At 54.8% G+C, this 25969-nt stretch overlaps 1 protein-coding gene across 1 annotated transcript; it reads right to left on the reverse strand.

Moving 5' to 3' along the window:
* Positions 1–585: 585 nt before the first annotated feature.
* Positions 586–24655, reverse strand: MAN1B1 (mannosidase alpha class 1B member 1). The gene is given in 14 exon segments (XM_046678958.1): positions 586–921; positions 1691–1822; positions 1894–2091; positions 2599–2719; positions 3108–3298; positions 6339–6527; positions 6867–7015; positions 17093–17278; positions 18662–18771; positions 19052–19206; positions 21965–22080; positions 23753–23861; positions 24438–24602; positions 24605–24655. Coding segments are annotated over 14 exon segments (2076 nt in total). The 3' UTR covers positions 586–717.
* Positions 24656–25969: the final 1314 nt, after the last annotated feature.

Consider the following 25969-nt stretch of genomic DNA (forward strand, 5'->3'; position numbering starts at 1 on the left):
GGGGTGGCCTGGGAGCAGGATGAACTTGCCCACTAGCCCTTCCAGCCCCTGCAGGGTCGGGGGAGGATCCCTGAGTCCAACGTGTAAACACCACAGCCGGCCAGGAGCCAGAACAACCAAGAGATCACAGATGCCCCCCCCCCCCCCCACCCCGAGACCCTCGGGTCAGGGTACATCAACAGGCTCAGATGCCAAGGCCGAGCTGCATCCTGGCTGGCCTCTCAGCTCGTCTCTGAACACAGTGTGGGCACTGAGGACCCACGGCAGCCACAGAAGGCAACCAGAGGTCCCGGGACCCCCAAGAAGCTCTTGCATGGGCCGACAGGAGGACGTTCAGTTTTCAGGAATGTTTAAGTCATGATTCGAGTTTCCTCAGGAAGAAGGAAGGAGCCGCCCCCAAGGACGCTACCACCTGAATCACAGCAAGGATTTCTTCAGACTCGCTTCTGACGGTGTCCTGATGAGAGCCACAGACGAGGAGTCCAGAGCCAGTGGAGGACCACCTGGCGCCCAGCAGCTGCCCCAAGCATCTCACGAGGCCCCAGACACCCCGGCTCCGTCGCACACCGGGCTCCATCAGCAGCCGGGCCTGGAGCACGTCCAGCCAGCTGGGTGGACACCACATGGCCAAGGTCAAAGGAGGCTGGATCTACCCAGGGGCCTCCATGACAGGACGCGTCAGACCCCGGGCAGCGCCCACTGGGGAGCCATCCCGCCCTAGGCAGGGGCCCAGATGGGCAGGGGGTGAGCCTCGGTGTTGAACACGCAGGTATCCAGGCTGAGCAGGTCCGGGTCGTCGGAGAAGAGCAGATACAGGTACTTGAGTGTCTCCCCCAAGAAGAAGCTCTCCATCTTGTCCCTGGGCTGGGGGTTGCGGGGGTCCTGGACGTTGCTGATGGAAGAGAAGCCGCCCGAGGGGACCTGCACGAGCGCCAAGGCGGCGGCCTAGTCACGGCTGCGGGCACAGCCCGCCCCCCACTCCCAGGCTCAGCCCTCGGGAGGGCACCAGCCAGAGACACAACCCCCCCCCACCTCACTGCAGCACGCACGGCCTCAGGGCAGGTCTGCGGTGGAGGACACCAAGGTCCACAGGGGACCTGACCTGCTGCCCTAGAGGTCAGCTGCGCTTCCCCCAGAGACTCCTGGGAGATGACGGCTGTCCTCAAGTGACCAGATGGAAAGCGCCACACCTAGAACCCGGGAGAGCCCTTGCGAAGTCTCTGAGGTGACCCCCGGGTCCAGAACCCACTGCCTCACACCCCAGAGGGCAAAGGTCAACCCTGGCTCTGCCAGGGTGGGTGGTGGGCCCTGGGCACGGCATGACCTTCTCTGGGCCGTGGCCCTGACTAAAACGGGCAGCCGGGCCTGAGACAGTGGGGGCAGCGTTCTGGTCGTGGCACCCTTCCTGGGGAGCAGTGGTCCCAAAGTCGATGCCCGGGTGGAAAGGGCTGCCCATGCCACAGAGGATCCAGGAGGGACATGCTCTGTGCGCATCGGGCCACTGTAGGGACCCTCCCCACACAGGCTGGTGCCTCGAGACAGGACCAAGGGACACCCAAGGGCTCGAGACCCTGGGCGGGGCAACCTCAAGGCCACAGCAAGCATGCCCCTCCCTGATCCCTAGAGGAACTGCCCGGCCAGTGACCAGCGGGGAGCTGGGGACACCGCTGGGGTGGCGAGCGAGGCTCACCCGCGTGTACGTGTTGAAGCTCTGCAGGATCTCCCAGCCCCAGTCCTGGTACTTGCGGTCCCCCGTGCAGCGGTACAGGTAAAACAGACTCTCCACCGTCTCGGGCCGCAACAGGTTGTGCCTGTCGGCCGGCTGGGGAGGAGACAGGCGCAGGTGAGCCCCCATGGTGTCCCCACCCGGGGCTGACCCCGGCCGCGGCTCACCTTGACCTGCACGTCCTTTTGGGTTGTCTGGGGGTACAGGTTGAAGTGCACGATTTCGGGGCTCAGGCCTGTCTCCATCTGACGGTTCATCTGGCAGCAGGTGTCCATCAGGGCCTGGGCCAGCTCCATGTGCTCGGCAGGCAGGCCGTGGTGGGCGCCCAGAGCCAGTGTGCCTGGCAGGAAGCACACCAGGTGGTCCTGAAATCAGAGGGTCTCCTCACCACCGCTGAGCCTGAGGCTGCACGGGGCTCAACGCCGGAGCCACCAGGCCTGAGTGGTGTTCTCGACGTCCTCAACGGCAGGAGCACCACTGGTGACTGAACTACAGGCCAAGTGCTGGGGGTCAGTGTGGGCAGGGGAGAGGCCGGTGCAGGGACACCCGCCTCCCGGGGAGCAAATGCTGACCCAGGCCGTCCCCACTCCTCCACCCTCCTCCATAAACACCAAGGGACCAGGGGCTGCAGGAGGGCTGGGGGTGGGGTCCTGGGGGAGGGCCCCTGGCACGTCACAGACCTCAGATCCTCCAGCCACCATGGGCTAGGCAGGTCACGCAGCCAGCGTCTACCTGTCCCAGCTCACACTCCACGGCCAGAATTGCACTGTTCTCTCCCACGTCCAGACTCATGAAGCCATCAGGCGTCAAGGACAAACGGGTGTGTCTCGAAGCTCCCCCCCAGGCCCTGCTTGGACCACACACATGCTCACCATCTTGGCACTGAAGCGGCCGTGGGTGAGTTCCCCCACAAAGGTGAGCTTCCTGGGTTCAGATTTGTGCAGCAGGTGCCTTTTGATGCCCTCGATGCCTGCAATGTAGTCTTCCAGTAACCTGTGGAGACCAGCAGGTCTGGTCTGCCCAGGCCAGGCGGGTGCACAGCCCCTAGTTACCCGGGAACAGGCGCATAACCATGAGCTGCCATCCGCACGCTAGGGGCCCGAGGCCCGGCCCTGCCTGGGCAGCAGCACGGAGCCTGGGGGTGGAGGTCTGGGGCAGGGCAGCCCCGCGGGCAGAGGGCAGCCCTTCTGCCCTTGAGAGGGCCTGTTCCTCTCAACCAGCCGAGACCAGCCTCTGCAGAGCTCCAGGCTGTGCTGAGAAGGAATACATTTCCCCATGGAGGGTCCAAGACCGGGCTTGGCACGGCCGCTGATTCCCACCCAGAAGCCCAGGACAAGCAGAGCCTCAGGGGGCCCGCCCAAGGCAGCAGAACAGGCCTCACTGCGTCTCCTTCTTGCCGCCCTGGATCCACTGTTTCAGCAGGTACTCGTAGTAGCTGTCGGCCCTGGCGCCCAAGGTGAACACTCCCGTGTGGGTGAAGAGGCCAGTGTGTGTGTTGATGAACATGGGTACCAGCCCGTCCTTCTTCCCGGACAGGGAGTGAACGTGCCTCGTCACCTCCTCTGCGGCCTCCTGGGGCAGACATGGGGAGAGTGCAGGTGAGCGAGGGCGCAGAGCTCTGGGCCAGCTGCAGAGCAGGGCTGCCTGAGGCCTGCCCTCCTCATGACGGGTGGCTTCCCGGTGGAGGGGTGAGCAGGCCGGTCCTGGCCCACGGCATCCCTCAGGCACTGCCCTTGGCAGGGGTTTCTGAAGAACGGCCCACACCACACAGCAACCAGGTCCATCTGCTCAAACACGGCCACCTCGATGGGCCGGCTGGCGCCACTGGCCCTGAGAGGGCTGAACTCGCTCTCCCGACAGTTCCCAAGCCTCATTAAAGGAGTACCGTGTCTCAAACAACAGCCACTGTTCTCAGGACCACTGGCCAAGGCACGGCCACCTGCTCCCCCTTCCTGGAGGGAAGGCTGGCACGTCTGCTTCCGAGCCCGGGTTGCTGCTAAAGACGTCAACCACCCTGACTCCTCGTCCACCTGGGGAACTCCTACTGGTCCTTCAAGACCCAACCCACCTCAGCTCCTCCGAGCCACCTGTCCGGCCCGGGCAGCACCGCGCATCTGTGCTCCCAGGGCTCTGTGCACATTTTCCCACAGTGCTCAGGACCCTGCACCCGCGAGATTTCCTGTCTCTACCCTACACGTCCACCACCACTGAGGGCTCCTCTGAGGTTGGCTGCTTCGTTCCTCTTTGCCTCCAGCTACTGCAGAGACCCGGAACATGTGGGTGCCTGGGGACGTCTCAGGAGGAAGTAGCGAAAACGCCGAGTTTTTGCATTACAACTCAACAACAGAAAGAAGGCTTCTCCAGTCAATAAACAGACCTGAACACACACTTCCACACAGAGGTAAACAGACGGCCAACTGGCACATGGAAAGCTGCTGCACGGTTCACCATTATTTAATCAAAGCCCAAATCAGACGCCATTCCACACCCACTAGGATGGCTATGGTGGAAAGGACAGAAATAACAAGTGTGCCAAACTGTGGAAAAGCGGAGCCTCGGGCACTGGCAGGACCTGTGCACAGGAGCACTCTGCTTACTCTCCCCGAGTCACAACAACCCAGGCGTTCATAAGCTGCTGTCTGGATGACAACACGTGGCTGACGCATGCTATGGGGTACGGTGGCCCTAAAAACAAAATTCTGACATGTCCTACAGCGTGGACGTACCTTAAAACAAATGACCCACATCATAGGATTTCATTTATACAAAATGTTCGGAATAGACAAATCTAGAGAGATGAGGCCACTGTGTTTCCTGGGGCGGAGGCATCGGAGAACGGGAGGGACGGCTGATGGGTTCTGGCTTTGATTTCGGGTGAGGAAACAGTTCTGCAATTGGACTGATGATGCCGGCAGACGTGTGAGTACGCTGCAGTGTACACGTGGAAAGCGAATTTCTTGATATGTGAATTCTACCTCAATGTGAAAAAAGAGGAACAGAGAATGGGATGGAACGCCCATTTCAGAAGCACCCCCACATACTGGAAGTTCTCCCACGAGAACAGCGACGCCTCCAAGGGGGTGCAAGGTTAAGGCATAAAACATTTCAACAATGGGGCAGCTGCCGGAGTCCAGCTCCAGCAGAGTCCAGGTTCCTGAGGGAGAGACGGAGTCGGCGAAGTGAAAGGAAGAGACGTGAGACTTGAGTTGGTGCAATCCAGTCTGTCTTTACTGTGCACAAGTGTCGTTTTCATATTTTTCAGGATTAGTACAGAAATAGCTCTACAGATATTTTCAGAGAGATAAGGAAGTACAAAGCGAGCACAAGAATTTTTATTAGCATTCCATTCTATAGAGCATAAGGTTAATGATCATATTTTCCACAATTAACTACTATTTATTCTCTCTACACAAAACCAAAACACTCACTCCCTGCCCACCCTCCGGCCTCCTGGCTCCAGAATCCACCATCCTCCATGGAAACAGACACCATCAAGGACAAGCACCTGGACCATCTCCTCCCACAAAGAGACATGGGCTGGTGGGAAAGCTTCTGGCCAGCAAGGTCATAGGCTTCCTCCTCTCTGCAAGCGTCTCAAGGCCAAAGACAGGCTGGTGGGAAAGCTCCGACCAGCAAGGCCATATGCTCCGTGCGTTCTCAGTTGGCAGTTAAAAATCTTTACATTCCTGCGCCCCTTAGGGGGTGAAAGCATTCTTTTGTCTTTCTCGGGGTAGGACTATTTGTCCTTGAGCACACTGCCTGGAGAAAATATCATTTTACTGGTAAGGCATCAGGCTGAAGAGCTAAGTTAAACTACATAAAGCAGAAACAAGTATAGTCATAACCTTGATAGAAAGCATGCATACATTTCAGGAAATATCAGGGGTGTCAGCCACTCTTCACCGAGGGGCGTCCCTGCGCCCCCCAACCCTTCTCAGCCCGGACCCTGTCAGACGGATGTATAGGCGTCGGTAACATGGCTCCTGGCAGGCAGCAGTTAGAAAACAAACGTGGATCGCGCCTTCACTCCACATAGCGCATGCCCACTGCATCACACACAGGGTTCCAGCAAGACAGAACCCCACTCCCAGCAGTCCACCGAGGACAGACGCCCACCCGAGCCCAGGTGCCCATTCCAGGTGCTGCTCCAGGTTCCAGCACCACAGGAGGCCAACGGCGGGATGACTGCAATGTCACCAGCACAGAACTGGCTAAAAAACACCAGCATCTCAACACATCCAACACCACGCAGCCATGAGCAAGAAGGCCTCCCGCACTGGCACAAAGGAGGCTCCAGACACACTGCCGGGGGACTCAGGGCCAAGCAGGGCACTGCACAACAAGCTGTCAGCTCTGTCAGGGCCCTAAGGACACGCACTGCACCAGGGCAGGGCTCGGGGTAGAGGACTATCTCACCCTCCAGACAATGCCTTCCATGCCTGGGCATCTCTTATCAGTGAGAAAATGGGACTCTCTAAGAAAAAGCTTTTAAGAAAAGGACAGGGTCTTGTGGCCCAGGGTCAACGTCCTCACAAACCCGCACTTCCCGCGACGAGCCACTGAGCGCTCCCACAGGAATCCCCGCTTCAGCCAGGTCCCAGCCCCTCCGTACCTGAAACTTCTTAACTCCCGTGAGACGGGAGAGCTCTCGGAACTCCAGCTGAATGCTCGTCACCTCGGCCACCGTGCTGTCCGAGGTCCAGCGGGGCGGGTGGGCAACCCCAGTGCCGATGTTCACATCAGAGTATGGAATCTTGGAGGGCGTTTGGAAGGCGGGCAGCAGCCGGTTCCCAAAATCTTCCTGAGACACAACACAGCGAGCAATCAGCGCTTCCAGTCAGAGTGGCTTGTCTATGCTTCACGGTGCTAACCCGTCACCCATTTTCATCCAATTCAGTGGAGACACACCAGTTGGGTGGCACAAGTGAGCTGGCGCACTGGGCTCCCAGCGCACTTTCCTGCAGGATGCAGCGTGGGAGGCAGCGCTGCGTCAGCTCACGCCCACAAAGCACACTCCAATGGACTGGAGGAGAGAAAACCGGAAACGGCCACCCAGGGTCCCACCAGCGAGGGCACGCTGCTAATACCCGAGCCTCATCTCCCTGCGGGGCAGCTGCCCTCCTGGCGCCAGGACACTCACTGCTTTCTCCAGGAAGAGGTGGTCCCCAGACAGGTGGTAGGCACTCAGAAGCCCCCCAAGGATGTGGATGGTGCTCTCAAACAGGTTGACGTCAACATCCTTCTGAAACACTAACTTCTTGGACACCCATGTCCTGGCTTCTTTAAATTCTATGACATGAAACAGTGGAGGGTCAGGAACACAGTCCTGGTGTTCCCGTGTGATCTGTCACTCCTGCGTGTTAACTTGAAAAGCCTCAAAACAAATTCATTCAGGAACAGCCATTGAATTGTCATTCAGGAAACGGGTGCTAGGGGAACCACAGGCAAACCTGCACAACACAAGAGGGAGCTGCTTTTATAGAGAAAAGGGGGAGGGGGCGGGGCTGCTCTAAAGGGAAGTCCACTGGAGGAGAGGAACACATCAGGGCAGGAAAGGCTCCTCATTGGCTGGGCTGCAGCGTTTCTGATGGCTGGGCTGTTGCAGGGTGGGAGAGAAATCTTCCCTCAGAAGTAAGTGGTTTTACTTCCTGTCTGAGATGCAAGTCTGTCTCCCTGTTTGGAGTAATTGATGATGTGTGATGGGGGTGAGAGCTGCCCCTGTGTGTCTTTTCCATCCACTTTAGTTGAGGTTTCTTTTATTAATTTCCACATTTCCCCTTTTGATCAAGATGTTTCTCTGAAAGCATCACTGATCAGCAGTCAGGTTCTCTGCTTGTAGTGGTCTTGTCCCTTGGTGCCAGGAAGGACCCTTCCTGGGTGTCGTGTCTGTGTTGGAGATAAAGTACATAGTGGTTGGAGACCATTTAGGCCACGTTTGAGTAACAAGGAAGGTTAGGAGGGAGAACTCTCAGGCATTTCCCATACGAAGTCTATATTTCTCCAAGGTCATAGGTGATGGAGACTATCTCGAAGTGCCTTATTGGGCATGTCAGTTTTACAGAGGTTCGACAGGCAACAGGTAAAGAATTCACTACAAGTGTACAGAGTGAGATTAAGAGCAGTGCTATAAGCCCAGTCTGCAGGACGGTTCTGAATCAGGAGCACAGGCCTGTAGGTAACCAGCTGAACCAATCAAAAGACTGGATAGTGAGGTGACATTTGTTGAGGCCACTGTGCTTGCTCTCTAGTCTTTTGTAACTGGCTTTCTACTTTCCAAGAAGCATTTGTCCATGGGCAACAGGAGGTGTTCACCCCTGCACAGACACCTCCTTGCTCAGCACGTATGTGATCCGGGGCTATATGATTATCCAAAACTACCTTGATCAATGAGTTAAGCGACCATTATTGAGCTGAAATTGCTTTTGCTGAGGGGTCAGCCAAGTGTCAGGGAGAGCAACAACATTTGTTTGCTGACACTCACTCTGATCCAGGGGAAGAAAGCTCTTTCTTTGGAGGCAAACCCAGACTCGCATACGCCTCCTGGGAGTTCTCATTTAGGGCGACTGTGGAGATTCAATGGGAGAGATCAATGGAAGCTCTCTTTGGTTATGCAGAGAGAACAGGAATTGAATATGGCAAAGGCACACCATCCTTGTATTCTCCAGCTGTCAAAGTAACGAGTTGCCCAAGCAGGAAGGCCATTACTGAAACCTCCACGTAACCAGGGGTGTGCATAAGGCTCCCACGTAAGTGACATCATCTATAGACTCGTTCATCGGCCTAGGGTGTTAGCGTTATATGACCAAGGCTCAGGTACTGTGTTGTTACATACCGAGAGATTGCCTAAATAGGACATTCAGAAATATACGAACAATGTGACTTACATTGATGGTCCCGTAAAATTTTTCATACAAATATTCAAAAGATCTTGTCTTCTCCACCCAAGGCTGGGTCAAATTAAAGCAAGGAATGAGTTTAGACAGGCTTAGCACCCTCACTCCATAAAATGAGCCAGCAAAACAATTAGACAAACAATGGTATCTGGAATCCTAGTGAAATTACTTGCTGGGTGCACTAAGGGGTCATTACTGCCTTGGGCAGCCTGAGTTTCTGATGGCAAATCCAGCAATCAGAGAGGTTTCCCCTTTTTGTGAGGAATTGGAAAGCTCAGACAAGAGCATTGTCCTTCCAGGAAAGAGAGAAAAAATAAAGTAAGAAAAACAGTGGGTATACAGGGCTGGTCCAGTCCTGTTGGGAAAGCTGTTGCCTCAGAGGTCGGCTGCTTCAAATCCTGGTGAATTTTACCCTCACATCACTGGATGGAGTGCAGGTCCACTCAGGGTCTGGTGCCTTTTTCAGGTGCGACATGTGGATCCAGGAGTCCACTCCCTGGAGTTTGGTGGCACAAGGGTTAGTCGGCCGTACCTGACAGGGCCCTTCCAGTGAGGCTGGAGAGAGTCCTTCTGAGGTGTCTTTTCCAGTAAACAAAAGCTTCAGGTTGTAGAGTGTGATGCTTAAGGCCTTTGTCTCCTGGGGTGCACTGTGAAAAGACTGCTCGACGCAAGTATGGTTATTTTCATCCGAAGCAGTTAGGCCTTTAAGATACTGAAGCATGTCTCTCTTTACCTGCTGAGGATCGAGAGAAGCAGAAGCCAAGCACATTGCGCGACCTGTGATTATTTCAAAGGCTGCGAGTTTATGCGTTCCTCAGATTTAGGAGGACCAATGGAAGTGGCCAGGGTATCTGAAGGGTTTCCATAAACTTTGTTTACTGAGTCTTAAAGCTGTTGGTATGTTTGAACAGCCCAGAGGGTTGAGGATTATCAGCACAGCGAAAACGCTGCAGAGCTGGCCAAACAGCACAGACCTGTGGAGGCACTTGACCCATGAAATGAGTTTCTGGGTCACTATGATGTTCAGGGGGGTTCCCCAGGTGGGATAATCTTTTATAACAGAATTTTAGGCACAGAATAAGCAGTAGCCTGTCTATAAGGGAGAGCGTCAGTCCAGTGAGAAAAGATACAGACCATGACTGAGGCATACTGACATCCATGAGACAGAGGAGTTGTATAAAATCCATTTACCAAACCTCGAATGATGTGTTGGACGATTGAAAGTTTCCAAGGAGCCGAGTGGACAGGTTTCCTGAACTGTGTTTGGGCAGGTAGGGCGAGCAGATAGGCACGTTTTGCAGCTCTCCTAAGATTTCCCTCCAGTACTGGTGCATAAAGCTTACCATTTTTTTCTGTAGACCAATGATGTACACTGGTTAGTAAGGGGAATTTTAGAGTTTTTGATGGGACTTTGTTGTTATTTGGCCCAAACCAGAGCCTTCTCTCTCTCTCTTTTTTTTTGTTTCTTTTTTTTATTAATGTTATGATAGATTACAACCTTGTGAGATTTCAGTTGTACATTATTGTTAGTCATGTTGTGGGTACACCACTTCCCCCTTTGTGCCCTCCCCCACCCCCCCTTTTCCCTGGTAACCACCGATCAGATCTCCTTGTCAATATATTAACTTCCACCTATGAGTGGAGTCATATAGAGTTCGTCTTTCTCTGACTGGCTTATTTCGCTTAACATAATACCCTCGAGGTCCATCCACGTTGCTGCGAATGGGCCAATTTTGTCTTTTTTTATGGCTGAGTAGTATTCCATTGTGTATATATACCACATCTTCTTTATCCAATCATTAGTTTCTGGGCATTTAGGTTGGTTCCAAGTCTTGGCTATTGCAAATAATGCTGCGATGAACATAGGGGTGCAAAGGACTCTTGGGATTTCTGATTTCAGGTTCTTAGGATAGATACCCAGTAATGGGATGGCTGGGTCATAGGGTATTTCTATTTTTAACTTTTTGAGAAATCTCCATACTGTTTTCCATAGTGGCTGTACCAGTTTGCATTCCCACCAACAGTGTATGAGGGTTCCTTTTTCTCCACAACCTCTCCAACATTTGTCGCTCTTGGTTTTGGATGTTTTTGCCAATCTAACGGGTATAAGGTGATATCTTAGTGTAGTTTTGATTTGCATTTCCCTGATGATTAGCGATGATGAACATCTTTTCATGTGTCTATTGGCCATACCTATATCTTCTTTGGAGAAATGTCTGTTCATGTCCTCTGCCCATTTTTTGATCGGGTTGTTTGTTTTTTTGTTGTTAAGCCATGTGAGTTCTTTGTATATTATGGAGATTAACCCTTTGTTGGATAAGTGGCTTGTAAATATTTTTTCCCAATTAGTGAGCTGTTTTTTTGTTTCAATCCTGTTTTCCCTTGCCTTAAAGAAGCTCTTTAGTCTGATGAAGTCCCATTTGTTTATTCTTTCTATTGTTTCCCTCAACTGAGGAGATATAGTGTCCGAAAAGATTCTTTTGAAACTGATGTCAAAGAGTGTACTGCCTATATTCTCTTCTAGAAGACTTATTGTTTCAGGTCTAATCTTTAGGTCTTTGATCCATTTTGAGTTTATTTTGGTGTGTGGTGAAAAAGAATGGTCAATTTTCAATCTTTTGCATGTGGCTGTCCAGTTTTCCCAGCACCATTTGTTGAAGAGACTTTCTTTTCTCCATTGTAGGCCCTCTCAGAGCCTTCTCTTTTTATCAAGCCAACAATTGCTGAATTTCCAATCTTGCTTTTCCTTTTCTGAAGCCAAATGTTGGGCTTTCTAGCCAGTTTTTCCAAGCTGTCATTTGGAGAAGCATCCCTTTGGGCCATGGCAGGGGTTTGGCTACTGTTTGCTCCTTTCAGAGCAGCATTCTTTGCAGAAGTGTCAGCAAAGTGATCTTCCCTAGCTTCCCGAGAGTCAGCTTTAGGACGCCTGTGATCTTAGGAAGCAGCGGGTGAGGCTAAAGCAGCGGGTAAGGCTAAAGCAGTGGGTGAGGATAAAGCAGCGGGTGAGGATATCACATGCAGTGGTGCTGAACACCAGGACTATTTTTAACGTTACCCCACTGGAAGGGAGGAGACCATGTTGCTTCCACAGCATCCCAAAATCCCAGGCAACGCTGAAAAGTGCACCTGCTATCAGTATAGATGTTGGTGGTCCTGCTCTTGGCTGGGATACAGGCCTGTGTAAATGCACATAATTTGGCTTGTTGGGCCATAGTAGCTAAGGGCAAGGGTGCGACTCCAATTATATCAAAAGGCACTGATAGCACATATCCAGCACAATATTTACCATTGTCACTCTTTAAATGAGACCCACCAGTAAAGCATGAGATGTCGGTGTTGCTCAGAGGAGCTTCTTGTATGTCGTCAGGAGGAGTCAGGAGGAGGCCTGTCAGTGTTAAGCAGTCATGGGGAACCTCGTTGGTAGCAGAGGAGTGAAGGGTGGCAGGTTAAGGTTATTGCAGCAAGAAAGAATAATGCGAGGAGTAGGTAGTAAGAGGATCTCATAAGAGGTGAGACAGCTGGCTGAAAGATGTTGTGTGTGGTGAGAACTTAAGAGGCCTCCACTGCATGGGGTATAAAAATGGTTAAAGGGGGTCCCACAACTATTTCCTTGGTGGCCTGAACAAAAAGGGCAGTGGCAGGAATGGTTCTAAGGCAGGAAGGGTCTCCTTTTGCTACAGGGTCCAGCTGCTGGCTAGAGTACCCTATGGGTCCCGTGTGGTTCCTGTGTTTTCATGTGAGCACCCAGAGGGCACTCACTTCCTTCTCATACATAAAAAGGAAAAAGGGGAGCTGGCAGTTTGGATGCCTAAGGGCAGGGGAGTTTATGAAGCTCTCTTTTCCCCCAGAGCCCCAGTACATAGCTGTCTATCCTAGTTGTAAGTCCTTCTGGTTCTTCTGTGTGGGACGCCGCCACAGCATGGCTTGATGAGTGGTGTGTAGGTCTGTGCCCAGGATCCGAACCAGCAAACCCCGGGCTGCCAAAGTGGAGTGCACAACCGTAACCACTCGGCCATGGGGCTGGCCTCCTATGAAGCTGTCTTTTAGGGCTTTGAAGGCTGTGCCATCCTGTTCTCCTCACAAGATTGCATCTTGGTTCTTGTTTCCTAGTGAGACATACAAGAGTTGGCCATAAAAGAAAAATTTGGGATCCAATTTCAGTAGTAGCCAACCAGCCCAACCAGCCCATGACAACCTCACAGCTGACAGTTTGGGGATTTGGGGAAGCTCAGGACACCATGAAGACTGTCTGGATCTAGGTGCAGCCCTGGTTCTGATATGAAGTGCCCCAAACACCAAACCTGGGGTTGGACAAACTGCACTTTCTCCTTGGCGACCTTGTGTCCCTTTAGAGCTAAAAGCCTTAGTAAGCAGATGTTGTCTCTTGCTGTGAGGAGGCCTACGGAGAAGAGGAAAGAAGCAAATCATCTACACACTGCAGCAAAGCAGAACCTCTAGGAAACTGTGCGTCATCCAGATCTGCCTTCAGGACTCGTGGAAAGTACGGACTCACAGTAAAGCCCTGAGGCATCACTGTCTAGGCGAATTGTTTTCCTTCCCAAGTGAAAGTGAAGAGGTACTGGCTGTCATCACCTGGGACAAAGGAACATGCTGCACAAGTCGGTCACGGTGAAGAATCTCCTTTCAGGTGGGACAGCTGCCAGGGTCAGAAACAACTGGGAGCCGAGGAAGGAAAATGATATTTATTGCTCAGAGGTCATGGACCATCTCCATCCTCTGCCACTGGGTTTTCTTACAGTTAAAATAAGAGTGTTACAAGGACTAGTACAGGGGATAAGGAAGCCTTGGGCCTTACAATCTTCTATTACTGGCCCAAAGCCTCGGAGAGCTTCTTTATCTATAGGGTATTGATTAATTTTAGAGAAAGGCTTTGAAGGCTCTATTTTGGATTTTGGTAAGATGTCCACTGTGGACTCTGCCCATATCAGTTGCAGACTCTGTCCATAAGGAGGGTTGTAACTAGAGATAAACGGCTAGTGTCCTTACAATTGGTTTTAATGTTGTCAGAGATGGAGCAACTAAAAGATGTTGAAGGGTCGTTTGACTCACCTAGTTGACCATTTTGGTTGCTGCTATCACTGCTGCATCAAATTCTAGAATTATTTCCCCCTTTTGGGAGAAAGAATTACCAGCATAGTATTTCCTCAAGAAATCTTGGCCCAACAGATGAATAGGAGCAGAGGAACTAAGGAGAAAAGAGTGAGTGTCCCTCAGAGGGCCCAGACAAAACGGGATGGGTTAGAGACAGGGGCCTGCTGGGGTTGTTTGAGACCCCACTGTTTGAACGGTTTCAGTTCTCCGAGGCAGGGGCTGTTTCCTAACAGTGGGCTTGAGCACCGGGACTGTAGCACTGGTGTCAGTCAGTCTGGGGAAAGATTCATTCCCAATCTGGAGAGTGCTTTCCCCCAGGTGATTAAGGGAAAGGACTGGGAAGAGCCCCTGTGCTTTTTCCGAGCCCTGACATTGGGGATGGAGAGGCCATTGGAAGGATTAGTTGGGGGCTGAAAACCTCTGGAAATTTTTAGCTTGGGGCAGTCCTTTCCCCACTGTCCTGGCTCTTTACAGAAATGACAAAGACCAGAAAATTTCTGGTTTCATCCAGAGGCCTCCATTTTTTGGAGATGAAAATTTACGATTTTTGTGGTCCTTTTTTCTAGTTAAATCCTCTAAGGTGCAGGCAAGATGAGTTGCCACATTTACCAAATCTGGAGTGGACGTGGCCTCCCACTCTGCCAGGTTCTCTTCACTAACAGGGAAAGATCCTCGGTCAGTGCATTAACAAACACAGAATTAAAAGCTGTCCAAGTAGATTTAGTTTCCATGGGAGGCCCGAATCTTCTTTGAAAAAGATCTGAAGTCAACTCCAATAGTCAGGAACAGGTTCATCAGGCTTTTGCACACAAGCCTGAATTTTGCTCTAATCAACAGGCTTGGGAAAGGCTCCTGGGATGGCTTGGTGGGGTTTTCCAGAAAGTGTTCTAACCTCTTACCAAAAGTTAGGAGTTCGTTTTCCTAAATCTGTTTCAGGTTGTTCCCATTGGGCAAGTTTCATCCAATGTTGGGCCTGGCCTTCCCCCAAAAGCATGTGAACTAGCTGATGTAAATCTGAAGACACAGGCTGGTAGGTCTGAACCACTATATTAAATTCATCAGCAAATCTATGGGGGTCCTCAGTTGCCTTTGGAAAATCCTTAACAATGGCTCACAATTCAGCTTTAGTCCAGGGAACATGAGAGATCTGAAGTTTGGCTTCTTAGAGGGTTTACATTTAAAACGGAAGGTTCTAACAGGTTCAGAAGAAGGGGTAAGGGTGCGTTCAGAGGAGGTGGAAGTTCAGCGAGAGAATTTGAGTGAGGGCGTGGGGGGCACAGGGAAGGTGGGGGGCACAGGGGAGAAGAGACGAAGACGGCGTCGGGCAAAGCCTGGCACAAGGTGGCTGCCAGAGCGGGGTCTGAGTCAAAGGAGTCTGGAATACAAACAAGATGGCATCTGAGACAGAGAAAGGGGAAAGGGGCAGGCGGCTTCAGAAGCCGTTTTGTTCTCCCTCCGTTTTTGAGTTGTTTCAGCTGATTTAGACAAGGTATCTGGTAGTGAGTCGATTTTAGAGCTTTGTGCGCATCCAGAAACCACCAGGCACCAATGGAAACAGACGTATTGTTCATTTTGCTTAATTTTAGAGCTGTGGTCTTCCAATCTGGTTTTAAGAAAAGTGATTTTGGGGCGATCGAAAGTTCCCCATAGTGGCCATTGCAGTTTTGGACTGCTTTTGGTCTGTTTGGCCCACTTACTTAAAAATGGACATGTAGGGGGCCCAAAGTTCTTAAACATAAACCCAGCAGGGTCCCCAAAGGAGAGTCGCCCTCAGAACATTTAGATGACTGGGATCCCATTTCTGAAATTTTTTCTGAAAACCCAAGAAAGTTGCTATCGTCCTAGCCCTGATCCCCAAAGGAATCTAAAGATAAAAGAAAGTTGCTGGATTCCCATCCTTGATTCAAAAGGAATCTGAAAACTAAAGAAAAACTCCTGGATTCTCAGCAAGCTGGAGCCCCAAAAGGAACTGAGCTACCTTCAGAAAACACACAGCAAGGGCAACGCCTTGAACCTGGAGGACAAAGTTCCTCTCCCAATCCCAAATAAAGTGAGAGAGCCCAGAACACACGGAGAGTGCAGAGCGGAGCTCGGAATCTGAGAGGACACTCACCAGGCCGAAAGCAGGCCACAAGTCACAGACACGATAACACAAGGGGCTCAGTGTGGGTACCTCGTTCAGTTCTGGGGGCTGCCATCTCTCAGGGGTTGCCTCCTTTGGATCCCACTTCTGACATCAAATATGTTAACTTGAAAAGCCTCAAAACAAGTTTATTTGGGAGAAGTCAAAATAACTGCAATTGAGGATTTCCATGCTACAAGAACCACAGGCAAATCTGGAGAACACAGGAGGGAGCAGCTTTTACAGAGAAAAGGGGGAGAGGGCAGGGCTGCTCTAGAGGAAAGACCACTGGGGTAGAGGAACAGATCAGGGTGGAGACGGCTCTTCATTGGCTGGGCTGTGACATTTCTGATTGGCAAAGCTGCAGTGTTTCTGATTGGCTGAGCTGCAGCATTTCTGATTGGCTGGGCTATGGCATTTCTGATTGGCTGGACTGCAGTGTTTCTGATTGGCTGGGCTGTTACCGGGTGGGAGAGAACTCTTCCCTCAGAGGTAAAGTGGTTGTACTTCCTGTTTGGAGTGACTGAGGTTGTGCTGGGGCCGGGGCTGCCCTGCAGGCCTCCCTGTACAGCGTAGGTGAGGTTTCTGTTATGAATTTACACAGGGGTACATGCATTCTTGTATCCATCCTTCTCCTCCAGGGTTTCACTGTCATTTCCTACTGTAAGGGGTGAAGTCTGACGTCTGCAACTCTGCCAGCGTGTAGGTGGGGAAAACCAATGCACTGTAAGCACGAACGGTCAATGACAAAAGGCCACCATACAAAGGACCACGTGAGAAATTAAGTGGTAGTCTTCAGCCTATTCAGAGAACTTACAATGGGTGTTTAAATATCAATTCAGAGATAACTAAAGACACACAATCCCAGTGTAACCCAATCCGTGTGGGATAAGGACGATGTTGGGGAGAGATTCGGGACGGGGCAACTACATCAGATCACGTGTCACCTCCCGGCATAGAGCCCCTCCCGACTGCGGCAGAAACATAGGCTGCAAATGCCCCTGGACGCCTGTCTGGGGTACAAGCTCAGCTCTCAGCAGGGAGTGTCGGGGACAGCTGTCCTGAGCGTCCCCAGGGCGCCTGGACGTAAGGTGAAAAAGGAACCGCCTTCACCCAGCAGATACACTCCATGGTCAGTGTAGTGTAAACAGCACTGTAGGTCCTCGTGGCTGCGGCTCTCTGCCCCGCACAAGCATCACACACCGAGAACTCGGCCCATGCAACGGAACGAGAAGATACCTTTTTTCAGGTTCAAAATCCACATGGTGTCCAGGGCGTCGATCAGAGTGAGGCCGAGGCCAAAGCACTCACTGAAGGACCTGGACACAGGTTTCAGCTCGTCGTGGCCCCAGGCAAACTTGCGGTATCCGGTCCAGGCATGGCGGAAGGCCTCTATCACGGCCTTCTGGCGTCCGTTCGGGGAGCCTGGAAGGAGGGAAGCAGGTCAGGGGGACTAGCCCCGGTCAGGGCGCAAACAGAGACCCTCTGTGGCCCCTGTGAGTGACCCTGACATGGGGGACACCATCCAGGGCCACGGGCAGCAGTGGACAGCAGGGAAGGTTGGGGCTCAGAGCCGAAGGTCTGACCCTCACAGCTGGACACAGCCACCAAGCCAGCGAGGCCTCCGGGGCCCGCACACGACAGCTTGGACTCTCGAATGCCTGGCCAGGTCCTGTCAACCTCCACCAGGGGCCAGGCAGGTACTACCCTCTGGGGCCACAGGGAGCACTCTGCAGGAAAAGGCATTTGAGGCAGCAGACTAGTGTGGTGGATCCCGTGGCAACATGTGCATTCCACTCCAGGTTTGGGAATGTCAAACGTGACAGGGGCTGGGGACTCAGACAAGAACACCTAACCTCACAGGTACCCACGTTCTGCCACTTCAGCTCCAGGCATTTTCAAGGAAATACTGTGCAGCAGATACACCCAAGGCCCCTCTCTGGCCTTTCCAGAGCCCCCTCAGGACGACGAGGGGAGGCAGCTTCTCTCCATGCATGGGAGGACCACATGCAACACACAGGGTTCCCACGTGGATGGTTCCCTGTGTGTCCACGGCCTCACACCACACGTCCTCTGAGTGTGGCGTGAAGCCTATTCGTGTTGACAGCCACGGCTGTGCCGTCCGTTCCGAATGGCACACAATCACTCTGTATCCCCCATGACCGGCTACAAGTCCTGGCCGTGGGCTCCCTCATCCTCCCATCAGAGGCACCAGCAGGACGACGGAGAGTCCTGGGCCTGGGACCCAGATTCAGCTGGCCTGGCACAAGACCCCACACATGAGGCAGATGGCCTGGGCAGGTACTGACCTAACCCCGGTTCTCGTCTGTGGAATGGGGATCCGAGAGACTAATTACCTCAAAGGGCATCGTCAGAATGAGGCAGACAGGCTGCACACAGTTTACGAAGCGCCAGTGCCCAGCAGGCCCTCAAGGACCAGAGCCAGAACACAGGGACCCACAGAGCTGCCCAACCCAGCAGGCCTGGGTGGAGACGCCAGGGAGCAGCTATCTGCACATCCTCAGGCCCCTGGTGGCCCAGACACTGCAGGGAGATGAGCCCCGAATACGCACTCCTCCTGGGGCTGAGGCATGGGACCACGGGCCATCAAGGAGCCACAGGTGGTCGCCAGAGCTCTAAAGAGCGTGTGACCCCAAGGACCTGGGCCCACCTGGGTGAGGAGGGATGACCAGCACGTGAAGGGACAGCAGTGCTCCACCACATCCCCTGGACGCCCATCTGCCTGTCCACATGCCCTTTCCCTCAGAAGGCCCAGATGAGGCTGGGAGGGCACAGGTGGGGCCTTACCTGGTTGATTCTGAATCCTGGTGGCCTGCAAGGCAGGCCCGGTGGGGGCGTCTGCCTTTCTGGAGGGGCCTTCGGTGCCCTGCTCCGGCTCAATCACTGCTCCCCTCCAGCTGCAGGGAGGGAAGGAAGAGCAGTCAGCCAGCGCAGGGCACAGATGCAAACGCCCCGGGGTCACCGCCCCACTGTGCTCAGCCCCACCTTCCACGCGGGAGGACTTTAAGAAGGCAGGGCCCTGCCCTCACGATGGGGCGCACAGTGTCTGCTTCGCAAGGAGAATATCCTGCAGACGTTATGCTGGTTTTTTATCTTTGTTTTTCAGAAAAGGAAACACCAAATGGACCAGCCGCAGCGTTTCCGCACGTTCAGACCCATCTCTGGTGCTCCTTGTACCTGACGATCGTTCTCTGGGCGTTTTCTTTCTGGCGAGCGCCACCTTCAGCCTCTTCCCTCCTCTGCGTGTCACCCTGCCTCATGTCCTTCGAGACTTTATCGGGGGCTCTAATCTGCAGGTTGGGTGGTCCCCGTCGGAAATGCCGTGGAGGCTTCTAGACAAAAGTGAGAGTCACTTGTGAAAGTAACTGCGAGCCTAGGAGCCGCTGTTCCTTTTCCCTCTGGGACACTCTCCCAGTCAAACCCAACCCCACGGGCGCGGTGGACGGGCCGAGCAGCACAGCCCCAAAGGAAACTGTTTTCATTTTTCATCACGAATGCAGACTCGGGAGGCAGGTCCTTCCGCACACTCTCCCGGCCCTGACCACCCTCCTGGAGACTCTGCCGACGGGTCAGCGCAGCCCTCAACAGCGGGTTCAGCCCCTGGCCCGGCATATTTCCAGGCTGTCACAGACCCTAGGGGTAGCAAGAAAGGCTTAGAACCACATCCTCAAAGAACACTGTTGCCCTGGCACTGCCCCGCTTCATCCTCAGAACAAAGCGGGAGGCAGAGGGTGCCGGGGCCAGGGACAGAGCGCAGGGCTCAGGCGCTGTGTTGAGTGCAGCACTCTCCCAGACGGGGTGGCACCCTCAATAGTGGGTGTGACGACGGCTCCTCCCGAGGACGAGGACGGGAAGGAGGACGACTTGCAATGGAAAAGTCTCTGCTTTTCAGCGTCCCCGTAATCCGGGAAGACGTTCTCCTTGTAAAGATGCAACCGACTCAGAGCTGGGCCCCTTGGCAGAGAGAGTGGGGTGTGGCCCTGCCACAGCACCATGGCTGAGACAGGTCTCAGGAACAGTCCTGGGGTCCTCACAAGAGAGGCCCCAGGGCCTGCAGAAAGGCAGCCTTCCCCGAGGCCTTGCAGCAGAGACGGACACTTTCACCCCTTACCATCCAGACCCTGCTGGACACCAGAGACTGGACTACAGACATTTCGCGCAGTGGAAATGTGCCTTTTGCTGGGGAAACATGCCACGTTCTGCTTTCACACACTTCAGAGTCCATATGCAAAAGAGAGGCCCAAAGAAGCGAGAGAAACGCTTGTCCCTTCCAAAGGGGAGGAAATTCTCCTTTCTACACACAGAGTGAGAGTGAGACAGTGTGGAGAGTGGGCTCCTCTCTCTCCCCAGGGCAGCCCTGCAGGGTGGAGCCAGCCCCTGGCCCAGGATCCTCTCCCCGGGGCCGCCTCAGCCCACATCGATCCCCTGACTAGCAACTGAGGGTGTCCCCAGGTCAGAGCACACTGGGTTCTCAAAGGCATACTCTCGGAGGGGATGGTTCCTGCTTCTCTGGCTGCCTCCTGACTGCCCTCTCGTCTCCACGGCCTGTCTTCTCCCCAGCCCAGATGGTAAGGGTGGGGGTGCCTCCAGATCATGCCCGGCCCTTCCTCCTCCCTTTCTAGACAACACACACCCCTTACTGTGGACTCTCAAACCTCTCCCGTGCCCAGACTCTGATCCTGACCTCGTGGCACGTGCACTTCTCCTTGGGGCCCCAGGAACCTGGAACTGGGCAGGTCCAGAAGGGAGCACCTGCATGTCCCCAGCCAGGAACTACTTGGCTTCTGCTGGCCCCTCCCTCCCCTTGAAGCAGGCCCAGTCCTGCCCAGCCTTTCTCCAGCCACACACTCTCCCCACGGTGCAGGCAGCTCAGCTCTCCTGCCTCCTGCCTCCACTCCTGACGCTCCACACCAGGTCTCCACCCAGCGGCCAGAGAATCTTCACGGTGAAAATCTCAGACATCCCACCTCAGAGCCTTCCCATGTCTGAGCCCCTGAAGCCTCTAGTGCTGCTCATGCCCCGCGAGGACCCACAGGGCCCTCTGCACTGAGCCGAGCCCCCTCCCCTGTCTGTGCCCTTGAAGCCTCTTGTGCTGCTCATGCCCCACAAGGATCCACAGGGCCCTCTGCACTGAGCCCAGCCCCCTCCCCTGTCTGTGCCCCTGAAGGCTCTAGTGCTGCTCATGCCCCACGAGGACCCGCAGGGCCCTCTGCACTGAGCCCAGCCCCATCCCGTGTCTGTGACCCTGAAGCCTCTAGTGCTGCTCACGCCCCGCGAGGACCCACGGGGCCCTCTGCACTGAGCCCAGCCCCATCCCGTGTCTGTGCCCCTGAAGCCTCTAGTGCTGCCCACGCCCTGCGAGGACCTGCAGGGCTCTCTGCACTGAGCCCAGCCCTCTCCCGTGTCTGTGCCCCTGAAGCCTCTAGGGCTGCTCATGCCCCACGAGGACCCGCAGGGCCCTCTGCACTGAGCCCAGCCCCCTCCCCGTCTGTGCCTCTGAAGCCTCTAGTGCTGCTCATGCCCCACAAGGACCCACGGGGCCCTCTGCACTGAGCCCAGCCCCTGGCTCCGCCCAGGCCCTCCTGCCCAGGCCAGTTTCATTGCCCACCAGCCACGCTCTCCCGACTCTACGCAGTGCCAGCGGCTCCTCAGCCTTTGGACTGCGATTCAGTGTCCCCTGGTCGGAGAGCGCTCCCTCACCGGCACCCGCTCCAGCCCTGTCTCCCGGGTGGCTGCTCTCTTCCCTGTGGGAGGCGCACCCCGGGCCACCTGCCTGCTTCTGTTTGTTGCTGTGTCTCGCCTTCCCTCCCGCCAGCCTGCAGCTCTGAGGGAAGGGACAGGTCTGTTTGTTCATCACCTGACACAGCATCCGGCACACAGCAGGTGCTCCAAGAAGAACAAAGGAGAGAACAGCCCTCCTGCCTTCCCCAAGCCTCGTCCAGCCAGCCCAGGATAACGAGTGTGAAGTGAAAACATCAAACAAACGCTAAGACAAAGAATTCATCCCAATCTGGTGGAAACATCACGTGTTTTCAAGTGCTTCTGGAACTGACCCCGGTTACAACTCCACGTTCGCTTTATCGAAAATACCTGAGGTAAGACCCCCGGGAAGTGTTCTGCCTTAGCATCTGCCTTCTGAGGAGCTGGCAAGACGGGTGGCTTTGCTGGTCTCATCTTGTGCTCTTCTGCGGACCTGCCAGCTGGGGCTAAACAAGAGAATGTCATGTATCTCACATAGGCCACAGGCCTAGAGGAGACTCAAAGTGGGCGGAGAACACGCGCAGATGGGTGTTATTCCCTACGGGGGAGAGCAGGCGCCCTCAGCACGCTCACTTAACTGTGCAAGAACGGCCAAAGACAAAGGAAACCAGGAACAAAACGAAAAGACAACCCACCAACTGGGAGCACGTATTTGCAAATCATGTATCCGAAAAGGGGTTAATTTCCAAAATATATAAAGAACTCACACAACTCAACAACAAAAAGACAAACAACCCGATTGAAAAACGGACACAGGATATGAACGGACATTTTTCCAAGAAGACAGACAGATGGCCAACAGGCACATGAAAAGATGTTCAATGTCACTAATCATTAGGGAAATGCAAATCAAAACGAGAGTGAGATATCACCTCACACCTGTCAGAACGGCTATAATTAACAAGACAAAAAATAACAAATGTCGCAGAGGACGTGGAGAAAAGGGAACCCTCATACACTGCTGGTGGAAATGCAAATTGGTGCAGCCACAATGGAAAACAGTGAGGAGATTCCTCAAAAACACAAAAATAGAAATACCGTACGATCCAGCTAACCCACAACTGTGTTTCTATCCGAAGAACATGAAACCAACAATACGACGAGACTGTGCACCCCTTTGTTCACTGCAGCATGAGTCACAATAGCCAAGACATGGAAGCAACCCAAGTGCACTTCTACAGGTAACTGGAGGAAGATGCGATGTCTACATATAGAGGATGGAAGACTAATCAGCCGCAACAAAAACCAAAATCGCCCCATTTGCAACAATATGGATGGACCTTGAGGGTATTATGGTAAGCGATATAAGCCAGATAGAGAAAGACAAACACCGTATGATTTCACTCACAAGTGAACATAAACTAACACACGGACAAAGCACACAGTGGTGACCAGAGGGGAAGGGGGAGGGGCAAAGGGGCACATTTATATGGTGACATAAAAATTAGACTATTGGTGGTGAGCACAATGCAGGCTATACAGAAACTGATATATAATAACGTACACCTGAAATTACACAGCGTTATAAACCAATAGGACTTCAGTTAAAAAGAAAAAAAAAAGGAATGGCCAAAGAATCAAAGCTTTTAAAAACACTTGGCAGTTTTGTCCTTATCCCCAAGCCATAACCCAAAATACCTGGCCTTAATCTTCCACTCCAGGAGGCACAATTGGTGGCAAACAGGCTGTTTACTTGAGCGACCTGGGGCAGCTCTTAAGCTTTCCTCCTAAAAGAAGCAATCTGAGAGAAATTCAGGATTCTCTACATCCGCAGCAGAACTCGGCCCGGTCCTTTCCAAACCCGCGTTAACATGTGTTATGAAATTCGCCCAATGCATTTAGGCTGAGCATTCAACGTCAGGACTGAATTTCTCTGCGAGACGCAGAGGAGGGAGGTACCAGGACTGACACCAGACACTCAGGAGCAGTCACACGTCAGTGAACATCCTCGTCCTAGCAAGGCGGGTGAAACACTGAGCTTCCTTCTATCTGAGTTTCTGCCGAGTCGTTGACATTCGTGCCTCCTGGAGCGGGTGAAGGCAGACTGCAAGACCGCTTCTGCCTGTCCACCCTCCACGACCCACACCTGTCATTTTAAGGCACACGAGTAGCTGATACCTGTCCACTGGTCAGCCACGCTGATGTAGGACAGGAGCCCACAGAGCAGCAGAAACGCGAGGAGGAAGAGGATCACGTTCCGCTGTAATCTCGACAGCTGCTTCCATTTCTAAGGGAAGGACAGAGAAGGACACTTTTTACCGAAAATAATGCAACTGGAACTTTCTCCAAAGGCCAGAAACTCAGCGAGGATGACGAATAATTCAGAAGGTCAGGGGCGAGTTCTCGTTTCTGAACCTTGTTCCCTCTCAGCAGGGACCACGGGCTGGGACGACACACGTAAGATGAAATAACAGACGTGGAAGCCACCTCTGTCGTGTTGCGCGGGCGGCGGAGGACGAGTCCCACAGCTCGCGTTCTGGCTTACACCCGGCCGGGTCTTGCACCTGCCCAGATGCGGTGTGTGGACGCCCTGCGGCCCAAGACCACCAGGGACCGCACGCGGTTAAACAGGTGGTGCTTGTTCCTCTTCGTGCTGAGGGAGACCCTACAGCGGGGACCTCAGGCTCCGCTCCACGCGGAGACCAGTGGGCGGCCTCCCTCGGCCCCTCCCCGACCTCCCCGCGGGGCTCGGCCCCGACGGACGGCTGCGGCGGCCGGCCTCCGAGCCCCGGCCCGGGACGACCGCTCGCGCTTCTGCACGACGGACGGCGGCGCGACGGACGGGGCCCGGCCCGACCCTCACCCTCCAGCAGGAGCGCCGCCGCCGGCTCTTGCTGCCGTCGTAGCCCTGCCCCGGGCTCAGCGTCACCGAGATGAAGTCCCGAGGCGGCGCCGGCGGCGGCGGCGGATACATGACAGCGGCGGAGGCAGCCCGGGGGACCCCGCCTACTGGCGGCGTCAGGAGGCCGGGCTCTGAGAGGAGCCGAGGACTCCCCCGCTCCTACACCCGCGGGCAGCCATCGCAGTGCGGTCCACACCCTGCCCATTGGGCTGCGCCGCCAACGCGCTTGCGCCGCGCCCTCCTAACCCCACTGCGCCTGCGCACGCCCTCCCTTCGACCTGCCTGTATGTATACGTCCTACGGCTCCTGCGACGGCGCGCTCTCGCGTCTGCGCGGTGACCTCACACCCCCACGGCGCAGGCGTCTGCTGGCGCCTGCGCGTATCTCTCCTGAGGCGTGCGGCTCCCTGCGCTTCGAGAGACGTGGCCTCGGATCGCCGCGGGCTCCCGGGCCTCGTTGGTGGCCCCGCTGCGCCCCGGGGGCTGTGGCGGTGAGCACCGGCCGGCCCCGCCGCCATGCCCACCGGGCCCCTGCGCCCCCGCTGCGGGACCCGCGCGCCGACTGGGCTCAGCGAGCCGGCAGAGCCCGGCGCGGGGGGCCCGCGGGACTCGCCCTGTCGCCCCTGCGGGGCCCGAGGCGGCGGCTCTCGGGGCCGCGTCCCGCCCCCGCGTCTTCGAGGTGCACGAGGCTCTGCGGTGTTTGCGATCCGCACGCGCGCGGAGCGCCCCCGGCCCTGCGCTCGAGGTCTGCCCGGCTCCGCCTGCCCGGAGCTTGCCCTGCCGGACCCCAAACTCGGCCCTCCCGGGGGCTCTCCAGGCCAGAATGCCCGCTGCCCTTTGGGGGACACGCTGCCTCCGGCTGTCCCGGCTGCAGCCTTTCTGGGTGTCCGGAGGGCTCCCCCGCGTGTGCGCCCCCTGCTCAGCCCCTCGCTTGTCCGAACCTGCTCCAGGAAGTTCGTCCGCTCTCCTGCCCCCTGCTCTCCTAGGGTCGTCTCTGAGGTCTCTGCTGGTAGTCCCAGCGATGCCCTCAGGCGTCCCTCCCTGCACAGCCTGTCACCAGGGAAATGGTGGCATCTGGAGGATGCGCGTGCAGGAGGGCGAGTCACCAGGCTCTCAAGCTGAGAGTGCCAGAGCCACCCCTGTGGAGCCGGGTCAAGGGGCAGGTTGTGGGCCCGCCCCCAGGGTGCCTGACCCACCAGGTTGTCTCAGGGCCCCTGAGACCCTGGTGAAGAGCTGGACGGGAGCACGAGGGGATCCCTGGGCAGCCCAGAGCCGGTTCGGCTCAGTGTGGGCTCTTGTTCCCAAAGGGCCCCCAGTGGGCTCCAGCCCCTGGATGGAGCAGAGCTGTAAACACCTGGTGCTCTTCCCATCACACACGTGCTGGTCAAACCTGCACTCGCCAGGCCGGGGGTCAGTCACCGCACCTCGTGTTTATTGGAAATCACCTGTGCACCGTGGAAAATCAAGAGTCGGACAGTCTTTCAAAACTCAGTT

Source organism: Equus quagga, chromosome 1 (assembly GCF_021613505.1).
Source record: "Equus quagga isolate Etosha38 chromosome 1, UCLA_HA_Equagga_1.0, whole genome shotgun sequence".
Lineage (NCBI taxonomy): Eukaryota > Metazoa > Chordata > Mammalia > Perissodactyla > Equidae > Equus > Equus quagga.